This window comes from Balaenoptera ricei, chromosome 2 (assembly GCF_028023285.1).
Source record: "Balaenoptera ricei isolate mBalRic1 chromosome 2, mBalRic1.hap2, whole genome shotgun sequence".
Lineage (NCBI taxonomy): Eukaryota > Metazoa > Chordata > Mammalia > Artiodactyla > Balaenopteridae > Balaenoptera > Balaenoptera ricei.
The window spans coordinates 116611722-116623787 of NC_082640.1; the positions used below are offsets into that span (position 1 = coordinate 116611722).

The 12066-nt window shown below is 31.6% G+C and overlaps 1 protein-coding gene across 5 annotated transcripts in view; it reads right to left on the minus strand.

Moving 5' to 3' along the window:
• NOVA1 (NOVA alternative splicing regulator 1) overlaps positions 1-12066 on the minus strand; it is a 140546-nt gene that overhangs the window by 17320 nt on the left and 111160 nt on the right. For 4 of the 5 annotated variants that reach the window (XM_059914020.1, XM_059914021.1, XM_059914022.1 and 1 more), the window contains one exon: positions 6051-6122. In XM_059914020.1, the coding sequence (XP_059770003.1) occupies positions 6051-6122 (72 nt within the window). Of the gene's footprint in view, positions 1-5530; positions 5615-6050; positions 6123-12066 lie in introns of those variants that run through there. The other variant, XM_059914024.1, reaches the window with a different exon arrangement.

Below are 12066 nucleotides of genomic sequence, written 5' to 3' on the forward strand. Positions count from 1 at the left end.
AGTGAACATGGTAATGTGGCAAGGTCCAGATCTTGTAAGTTAATGGATGTCATTTTGGAGATATTGGCTTTTGCTGAGTGCAATGGAAAACTATCACAGGTGTAATTTTTAAAAACTGACATATTTTAGAAGCCATAGTCTGCTCAGTGGAGAACAGACTTTGGGGAGCAAAGGTAGAAAGTCAGAGAAACCTATACAGAGGCCTTTGTAATAATTCAGGCTTGGACTAGGGTAGCAGTAGATGTAATGAGAAGTGGTCAACATTCTATATATTTTTTAATGGTAGAGTCAACATTATTTCTTATAGTAACTGGATTTGGGGTATTAAAGAAAAGAGATGAGGATGAATCCAAGATTTCTGATCTGAGAAAGTGGATGTATGGAATTGCTTCAACTGAGACGGTAAAGGCTATAGGTGGAGCAGGTCTGGAGTAGTTTTAGGACTTCTGAATTAAAGATGTCCCTTAGATATGGACGTGGAAATGCGGAGTGGGAAACTGGATACAGTCTGTAGTTTCACTCTGAGATCCAGATGAGAGATAAATGTGAACCCAAGTTATGTGGGATCTTATACAATTTTAGAGGACATCTTTGTCCTCTACATTCAAAATTATAAAGATAAAACTAGGTAGAGGGTCTTGTAATAAGCATGTGCAGGTTAGGAATCTTAAGGCTTAAGCTTCATTAGTTCATAGTAAACCTGCCTCTCATTGGAAACATAAATTTTGCATATGTCAGAATATAAAAGCCAAGGTATTATATGAGGAGAAGGAAAACTATATACCCAGAAAGAGTTTCAAGTATTAAGACCCGGATCACTCCAACATTAAGAGGGATGATGGGAAGAACTAGCAAAGGATTTTGAGATGAAGCACAAGGTATGATACAGGAGGAAAATCAAGGTTGTGCAATAATATCCTAGAAGCCAAGTAATGAAAGTATACCAAGAAAGTGAAAGTGACAAATTATAACAAATACTGTTGATAGGCCAAATAACATGTAGATGGAGAACAGACAACTGGAATTAGCTATGTGATCATCACTGATATCCTATGCAAACACAGTTTTGGTAGAATGGAGGCAAAAACCTGATAGGAGTGAATTTAAGAAAAGATGGGAAGACAGAAACTGGAAAACAAAGAGTAAATAACTTTTGTGAGTTTTGCTACAAAGGAGTATAAGAAATAGGGCATTAGCTGCTGAGGGAAGTGAGACTAAAAGAAGTTTTGTTTTGTCTTTTAAGATGGGAGAAAAAAAACAGAGGTATGTATGCTGATGGGAATGATCCTATAGAGATCAGAAACTTGAAAGATAAAGGAGAGAGAAGGTAGAATTGTTGAAGAGATGACCTTGAGTAAAGAAAAAATAATAAGGTTTAATGTGCAACTGAAATTACCGGTTTTAGACAGGAGCAGGGAAAGTTTATGGTAATAGATGAGAGGTAGAATATGTGGGTATAAATGAAGCTGTGATTTTGTACAATTTTTCTTTTTATTGCTTCCATTTTTCTCAGTGAAGTAGGAAGTAAGATCATCAGCCGGGAGTGAGGATGGAGCAAGAGATATTGGGGTGCTGTTGCAGGGACAATTCTTCGATGGCCCCATGATCTCTGCTCCCTTGGTGTTATGCCTTGTATAGTTCCCTCCATTTAAGTGTGAGTAGAAATTGTGATCAACAGAATATGGCAAAGGGATGGAATGTCACTGCTCTGATTAAGTTACACTGTATGGCAAAGGAAGTAAGAAGTCACGCCTGTGTTTAGGTTCAGTAAGCCTTCATCTTGCTAACACACAATGGAAAGAGAGAGATTTTCCTGTTGGCTTTGCAAGAAGCAAACAGCCAAACTGTGAAATGCCTGTAGAGAGGGTCACACAGCAGGGAACCTGAGCAGCCTCTAGATTCTGAGAGCTTCCTCTTGCCAACAGCCAATGAGGAGTTGGGGTCCTCAGTCACACAGCTGCAAAAAACTGGATGCTGCCATCAACCTACATGAACTTAAAATCGGATTAGTCTCCAGTGAAGCCTCTAGATGAGAATACACCCCAGCCAATACTTTGATTGCTGACTTGTGACTCTGAGCAGAGGACTCAGCTAACAGTGCCTTTGACTCTTGACTCATAAAAACTATGAGATAATAAAGGTGCGCTGTTTAAGCCAATAAGTTTGTGGTAATCTTTTATACGGCAACAGAAAACTAATTAAAGGAAAGGAGAAAGGAGACAAGAATTTATGAAACAGTCCTCTAAAGAGTAAAAAAGTGACTGGGCTTATGATTACCTGACAGAATTAAGGGTCCATTTGAGATCTGTGTTCATGAAATCAAAGCGGGACCAGTGAGCTCTATTTGTGTTTTTCTGTAACTATAGCAAAAGTGCTATATATGAGTATGAGTTACCTATTTTCATTTGTTTTGTATATTTTGATATATAATTTCAAATTTATTAGTACATAAATAAATATCTATAAAGCACATATTTCTGAAACTATTCTTTTTATTCTTTTCACTTTCCTGAAATTTGAGAAGAATCCCAGGAGAGCTAACAATCAGGAATCTAAAATTAAGAATTTAATTATTGGCACCATTGACTGATTAACAAAACCATTTTGTTGAATCTTGAAGTGACTGAAAAATGTAGCATCGATAACTTAGAACTGATCAAATCCAACTGATTCTGTTTTTCATCTTAAGTTTATAAACACATTAAGACTCTAATTCTATTTGTATCTTTATATTTGCTTCTTAGTTAAAGTTCCACATGTAAAAAGTGTCAAACCTGCACTTTGCAATATGCAATGCATGCAAAAGAAAGTGTAAGTTGTAAAACTATTAGCCCTAACTTTTCTTTCTTAATAGGAAAATAACAGCAATTTGATATATAAGTTAGACAACAAGTAACTCAGTACTCTCACTAGGGAAGAAAATAACTATAGAGCATCTTAAGCTGGCCTAAAAAGCATACAGACACTTTGTATAGAAATATTTTAGAGTTGAAAAAGCAGCAATATTAGTATCACAGAATCTTTTTTTAAAGATAAAACTCAAACAGTTTAAGCTGTTTTATGCTATATTATTTACCATCTTAAAGAATAATCTTTTTCATTATCACTTGAAAGAAATATCAGAAAAAATTAAATAAACATAACCTAACATTTATATGGTGAGTAGTACACTCTAGAATAGCATTGTTCTAAGAATAGTTAATGAATTTATTATCTGAATTTCACAGAAGGGGAAACTGAGGCCCAATGTACTCAGCAAGTGGCAGAATAAGGATTTGATTACAGGAAATTAGGCTCCAGTCTTGACTTGTAACCACCATTCTATAAAGCTTCTCATATGACAGTCCTTCAGTTTTCCAGGGGAAATTAGTATAGACCCATAACACTGTAGTTATAGTCTGTCAGTCTGATCTGTGAGAACAGTCTGACCTGTGGAAACATGAGGGTAGGAAAGTAAAATCCAGTATGTACTGAAACATTATAGTCATTTTTAAAAAGAACAGAAAAGATTTTTAAACGTTGAAACTGCAGATAAAACTTACTCTTTAATGTATTTTCTGTGCTTTTTATTTTTGGGTTTTCTAAATGTTAATAGTCCCTTAGTTCCTTTTATTACATTAGTTTGTAACAAACTATTTATTCTAAAGAAAACTCAATCATAACTCATTTAGCTATTATAGATGAAATAACACAAGTAGTTGTCTAGATTGCTTTATATTGGTTTATGAAAATTCACATGGAAAAAGTTTGCAGTTACTTTTAACAGCAGAGGATACCAGATTAGCTATAACACATAAACAATAATTTTAACACAAAACTGGAGACATACCTGCTAAATTGCTGGGTAAGAATACAGTAAACTTACACCAGAAATGAAAGTTATATTCTTATAGGTTTAAGAGTCTATTTTAAGTATGGAGAGTTTAAGATGATCACATTAAAACCCATTTTTCTATCTTGGTTACTCTTACAGATCTAAGTCAATTTAGTGAAGCTGAATTAATTAGGACTATCCACAGAAACAACTGTGAGCTATCTAAAGACTGAATAAACAGCAGAAACCAAATTATCTTCTGTCCTACAACATTAATAGAATCTATTGGGAAATACCCATAGGGAATGAAATAATTACAAACTACTAATAACATAAAGATGAAAGATAACTACAATTCCTTCAATGAATTTAAGGATTTTGTTTTGTTCTTTTATATCTTGCCTCATGTTATGCAGGAGATATTATACTTCTTTGTAGAAGAACAGAAGAAATCAAAGTATAAATAAAACACATTTAACAAACATAACTAGAACAGTGAACAGAGTATAAAACCACAAATGACTTATTATTTCCAATTAGAAAAATATCCAGAGGTGGATATAGTAACATATCTAGAGGGTAAAAATATTATATTGTTAATAAACTTCAACAAGTAACCTTTTTAAGAAATCATTTTATAAAAATTCATGTTCACATAAAATAAATACAAATCTAACTTCAAAGACAAAATTATTGAGATGGTTTTTCTCTCTAGATCCAGAATTTTTTACTTTTTATGTTGAGAAAAATCATTTTTTATTACTGTTGTACTCATTTGTCTTGTTTTTATTTGGAAGAGAATGAAGTACAAGAGAAACATTAAAAACATAAAGTCAGTTGTTTTCACAATAGTTTTCTATATCATATAATTAAAGCTTATATAGGAGATACGGTATGAGTGAAAATGTATATACACTTTTCAACTTCGTGCATCAATAATACAAGCTTGGTTCTCACTTTATGTAGTACCATTACCTTCAAAGAGAAGTGCTGGGTTTCATCACTAGAGATGTGTACTTTTTTAACCAATTTATTGGGGCTAAATGTGAGCATTATAAAGTATTTTTGTTTGAAGGGAATACTACTGCATAAAATAAAAATCAAGCTCCTACTATAGAATAACATTCTAAATGTTAGTTTTGCTTTCAGTTATTTAAAATTTTTTCCTGAGGTTTCAAAGCTATTAGAATCGATAAATGAGCAAAATAATTCTGATAGCCTTATATTAGATCATATTCAAAAGCCACATTTAATATATTTAGCAAATATAGTTCAAAGTTAATAATTTATTAGTCAACTGTATGAAAAATATATTAAAAACATAAGCTCTTGTTTAAGATTTAAATAATCCCATAAGGCCTTGTATTAGTAAAAAAGTGGAAATATTAAGGAAAATAACATTTCTCACCTAAATGAAGCTCAACTCAGACAAAATGAAAATGTGTTTAATCATTTTAATAAATATATTTTTCAACATTTGTCATGTTAAAGTACAGTAAAGCTCTGAATTACATAGAATATTTTAGTGATTTCCTTAAACGTGCCAAAAATAACTACATTTTTGAAGAATGTCCTGCAAATATTCAGTACCAAAACAATCAAGTCAAACTAAGATATATTTCTAATTGCAAAGTTTGCCACTCCAGCAGAGAAAATGCTATTATTAAATTCTAAGAAAGTACCATTTCCTGAGTTGTTAAACAGCATTAAAATTATCGCAAATACCAATTTCCAGTTACTTTTAGATTGCTAGGAATGCTTTTCATCAAAAGTTTAAAATTGTTACACAGTAAGGCATATCTGAAATAAAAAAACAAAGAAAAATGCATTCACATTTAAAGATATACCTTTGCTCAGTAAGTCATATTTATACATTTAGTTTTTACATATATGATATTCTTAACTTATATACCAAGAATCCTAGGGAGAAATAATAAGGGAGATTATAAACACCAACTCAATAAATAACCCTCAAAGCTCATAAAGTCATAATTTTAGGGGGAAAATCCAAACTTCTAGTAGTCTACCATCTGAATATATTTTTGTTATCTAAAGCTAAAAATGCATATAAACTTTCAGGAATAATTGATATTTCTTTCTCAGGTTATTTGGAATCTGTTCATGGTGCACATATGTGAATGAACGAATACATCCTTAACCCACCAGTATCTTTTTCTCCAGTGTGCAGGCAATCACCCGTGAAAAGTATGGTGTAGATGACAGGATGATACTGTACCTGATTAGCTCTGGAGGTGGTCATGGGATCAGATGGAGAGGACTTGGTGGTAGTTGGGGAAGATGGCAATGTCTGGGAATAAAGCAGTTCAGGAGCAAATCAACCTTTATAAGCCTTAAACTGATTATTTAAATAAAACAAAATAAAATAAAATGTAATATAACGAGAACAAAATCCTATGAACAAATTTTTCTCCTATTCATTCAAATTTAATGGAATCTAAGATCAATTAAGTAACTAATGCATGTAAATATGCATGCATAAGTATGTAAAAATAAATTCATGACTTGAAATCATGATGGTGACTGATAAAAATTCACATGAGTATTAAAGGTATCCTGACCATATTCATGAATAGTAGTCTCTTTTCTTTCCCTCTTGTTTTCTTGGGGGAAAAGAGATCTCAAACAAAAATTCAAGAAATTTAATGAGTAAAACTGAAAGCCATTTTCCTATCAATGAATACAGTCGGGGATTGAAAGAAGTGGTGAAATGGAGTTTACTTTCGCATAAAAGTATCCACCTACTTAATATGTTGGACATCACCAACAAGTTGATTCCACATGAATTTAGGGTTCCGTACTTAAAAGCAATTAAATTTGCAGTTCTGAGTTCTTAATATCACATTATCTTCTAAAACATTAATTTTTAATAAATTTAGAGCCCGTCTGAAAATGTAAACATTAACCTCATATTAATAAACAAGTAACTAATAGCATTTTAACAAATTGCCGTAATTTTTTTTATCATTTGTGCTAAACACTAAAAATTTATATAGATAAGGGGTATAATATATTATAGCGTCATCAGCTTCTGTTGAAAATAGGTACAAAAATATTAGGAATCAAATTATTGTTCATTTCATTTCTAAACACATATACAAACTATATATAAAATATGCCACATGAGACCATAATATACTTAAGACATTTTAAAAACTTCTCATGTCTAATAGAGTAACCTTAATGCGTGTGTAAGATGTTAAGATTTTATCTTTTTAAAAAGGTATATTTTCACTCAGCAAATAGCATCGCTTAAGTAGCACCCTCAATAGATAATATTTAACACATGAAATGGGGTAGTTTTATAGTACAGACAAAATTCTATATGGACATTATGTTTTATATTAATATGTATCCATCAAAATTACTCAGATATGAGCAAAAGCATAACTTTAAAGGTTCAGCAGTGTCAGGAAAAGCAGATGAAATTACTTAATACAGTCATATTTATGCATTTAATATTTCAAAAGTCCTAATTAGGATAGAATAAAGCATTTAAGAGTAAAAGAAAGGATAAAAAATTCACAGGCTCCTGCTTAACTCACTGTTCTCAAGTAACAAAGTAAGACTGATTCTAATATCAGATCACGTTTTAAACAGTCCACTCCTCTAGGGATTCTTGATTCTTAAGTTAAAACCTAAGATACTTTGAGGAAAACTAGACTTAATGTTGAGTCATACCAAGATTTTTGTTAAATCATACTTTAAAAGGGGAGAGGAGCTACATTCAGAAGTAAAACCTCACAAAAGAAGAAAAAAACACTTCGAATCCTTTGTTTTCTGTTTTTGCTATTTGTAATAAATTCATTTTATAAAGTCATTTCTCCAGAGAGACTTTCATTTCCAGTCATTAATAATTACCCTAATATTTTATTTTCCATGCAATACTATGCAGAGACATACACTACTGACTTCGTGCTACTCTTGTACTATGAACTGAAGAGTAAAGGTTTTATTTTCCCACCTCTGGTTACAGTTGTTACTGTACAGATTTCCTGGGAGTAGTTAACATATATTTAAGAATATGTTCTTTACTAATCTCAGAGTAATTATGAGATTGCTGACTAAAATAGATGTGAAATAAATCTAGAGGCCATCTATCCCAATACAGGTTAGAAGCCAAGTTCATTAACCTACAGAAGCATGAGGTATGTGTGCTGGGCTCCTCTATTTGCATCAGGATAAAATCAACTTGAAGTATCACAGGTGTTCATTATGACATCCATCTTGCCCTAGATATGAGTTCTCTTGAAATATTGCAAAGAAATATGTGGAAAAAGTAGTAATATCAAGTGACTCAGAATTTGTGGTCACTAAGATTAATATTATCTTCTGTCAATTTATTCGGTATCTTTCTTTTTACTTGGCATATATGTGAAGTATTGGGCATGTATTAATAATTGATACAATTCATATTCATCAACATTGTCCTTAATAATTCTGATGCTGTTTCTTTCTCACAGAAATAAAAACAATAATTTTAAACTTCTGGAACAATATTAATATGTTTAAAATCATTAAGGGTTTGGTTATTAAATATCATATTCTGGTAAGAAGTTAAGAGTTTAATGTTTTAAATAAAACAGGTGAAAATTAAATAAGTTTGGGCTTTAAGGGATAAGATTGTCAGAGTCTTTTGACACAGTCAATTGCATCTAAATATATTTTCTTGTTTATATTCCTAAAATAATAAACATGTAGTGAAGTAAACATGTGGTGAGTTCTCTATTGATAGTTATCTATTAGGCATATAGATACCCTTAAACACAAAAAGTCTCCTTCCTTTACAAATTTAACCTATAGCAATACAGAGAATCCGGCAAGTTTGCATTTCAGTTGATTTTTAAAATGCTAGTGGTAAAAACTGTTCTCATAAACAGATATGTGTAAATATATTAAAGTAGTGCCTTTAGTTTAAAAGGTTCTATTAATTAGATTAAAAAACAGCTTTGATAATTGTTCTCAACCACACAAATAGAACAGAAAAATTCATAAGAAATACTTCAATGTACAATATGTTTGTTTCCCTAATATTTTATAAACACGTTTATTCCTATTTACTATGCAGACTAAACGTTTAAGCAGTTTCAAGTTAAAAAAAATCATTTAGTAAAACTTCTGATATATATCTGGAAGATGTAACTAACTGAATATCCATATAGCAATAACATATTAAAATATGTTATAAATAACATTTATAAAGGATATATATTGCCAAAAACTTTTTTTATATTTATCAATTAGTGATTATGAAGGGCACAGGCATTTTTTAGCACAATTTTATCTTTCAAATGGAAAAGTATAATATTTTTATTTATAGGACACAAATGTCTATTTAAGAATTCTGCTTTAAACGCTGAAGGCTGAATTACTTATTGCAGAAAAATTTGAAGTAGTTTATAATTTTAAAATAGTGGATCCTTTGGAATATAAAACAGTTTTTTAAAATTCAAGATTTAATAATAGTCGTTTAATTAAATGTAGATTTCACTAGGCTCTTGGGAATAAGAACTAAAAAGTGATTACAAATTATGAAATGCATTCTTGTTAACAAGTGACAGTTTTACTGGACCAGAGAATATTACTATAAATAAACTCCATAATAAATAAGCTTACCTCAAGCAAATCTACAATAATAGACTGTCAAGGTCTATTATATGTATAGTGAAAACAGCAACGAATAGCAAACTTCAATTTTAATATGGAAGGTACTACTAGCTAACTGAGTAACATTACTTGAGCAATCACCTTCCCAATCCTTTGTTTTCAGTTCTGTTAAATAAATCTGCATATTAATCTATAAAAAATAATAGATCAGCTATTTAAATATGTAATTGTTATCTGTGGTTTTTCATCCTGACAAGTATCCAGCATTCTCCCAATGTCTGAACTATCTGGAACCACTTAGCCCTAATATAAACTCATGTTGTCTAATTTCAAAAGGTCTTTTACAATTGATTCCTATTCCATAGCTTATATTCCTCCTAATTACTATTCTACACCTTTATCCTTCTCTTCAACCATTCAATCCCATGTATTTTATCTTCCTTTCAATTGATAGTTTTTATTACTTGAAAGAAATCATGATATTCCAGAATGAGCTTCCTTATTTACTACAATTGGCCTCATTTCAACCTGTTCAGTTTTCCAAACCACTTTTTCCCTATCTTATCATTCTTTTCAATGTAGACAAAATTGTGATCTCCTGCTCAAACTTCCTACTCTTCAGGGGCTAGGACCTTAACATCCTAAACTATTATCTTTCCACCACTCCTGAGTCACTTTGTTCCCTTAATGATCTCATCTGTATTTGGCATCTCCAATTTCTCTACCTTTTCAAGCTCCTTTTTATTCTTTAACATTAGCCATTCGCTCTTTAGTAGCAGGGGTTATGTGAGTCTCTCTAACTTGTATTTTTCTCCTTTTATATCCACAATTTCAAGTCAGCAGTTCCCACACTTCACACCTTTTTTTCTTTTTTTTTACCTAACCAGCCTCTTTACCTTTAGGAAATATTATTAACAAATAACAACTTTTCTCTCAACATAGACTTGAAACTAACTTTTAGAATCTCCAATGATTTCCTATTAAAAAAAATAGTTATTCTCAAATTTTTCTTTGGGTATTTGATCCTTTTTAGCATCTTTCCTTATACTGTACTTTCCTCATTTCTCCCTTTTATCTTTATGGTTAATAAGGAGCACTTACTAGGAACCAGGTATAGATCCACTCAGTTAATACTCACAATATCATTACAGAACAGATTACTATTACACTTCCCATGTTATAGGTAAAGAAGTTGAGGTATACAGAAGTAAAACAGCTTGTCCAAATGTACACAACTGGTAAATTAAAGAGGCAGGATTTGAACCCTGGCAATCCTATTCTAGATCCTATACCTAATCACTATACTATAATGCTTCTGACTTCCTTTAAAAAAAAAAAAAAAAGTAACTGCTTCTTTATCTCTTTTTTTCTCTCCTAGTGTAAGTGAAATTATCACCTATACTGCAATTAAGGATCTATATTTTCAGTTTTAAATTCTCACCTATGCTTCTATCAAAGACTACTTCAAGGAAAAAACATACTATGTACAACTTATTCAACTTGCCTGAAACAAACATACAAAAATATTATCTCACATAGATGCCTGACTAAAATTCACTAGTTGCTTCCTAGAATTCAACATTTTGCTAGGCTCAAAACCACATATAGTCATTTTTAAATTTTCCTCATCATTTTAGAACTGGAATCAAACCAGTCTCAAAGCCTCACAGATTTCACTTTGAAATATCTTTTAACTTCAAGCTTTGTCTCAACTTTCACCACCAGAGGAGACTGTGTTCATCATCTTATTCTTAAAATATTGCCTGGTCTCCTAACTTCACCCTGATACAAGACTTTCTATTTCAAATGAGGTCCTCTTCTTGGAGATGCTTATTCAAGACTGAAAAATTCCAGAAGAGAGAAATCTATTGGATTTTGTTTTATCAGCATTACTCAAACTTAGAGGCCATACAGCTCAGTGTTAAGATCAACTACCAGTTACATTTCCTTGGGTAAGTTACTCAAATTCCTCTAAGCATCAGTTTCTATAAGTATAACATGGACTCTATACCTGCCTCAGAAGAATTTTGGGAGGATGAATGAAAGGTGATAATAAATGTAAAGAGCATAGCACAATGGCTGGCACCGAAACAGAATAAGCACCACATACATCACTGTTACCAGTATTACTGATCCTTCATTCTTGACCATAAAAATGTTTTTCCTGGCAAAGATTAACATCCCCTGGATTTGCGAGTATTACATAAAAGAAGTTTTAAAAAATATTATTTTATAAACCTTCAAATCTAAAGATCTGCATAGTAGATTACTCAGTAATTCTCTTCCTCTCCTACCAATAGGTGTTGCTACAAGCACTCTAAGAATCTGTGTGGAGTATTAGCACAGAAGAGAACAAAGGGTAGAGGTGCCTCTTTTTTTTTTTTTTCCATAACCTTCCAGAGAAATTAAAAGGACTCTTTTGGAAAATATTAAGAAGAATCCGTAATCTACAGGATACCCTTTGGCCAGACATCTAAGACTCTCCATTATCTGGTCCCACATGATTTACCTAACATTAATTTCCTCTAAACTACAACACAGATATTCCACTTCTGTCAAGATAATCTCTTTACTATTTAACAATTATGATATATTTCTCCTCAAATCCATATTGCTTCATCTGCCTA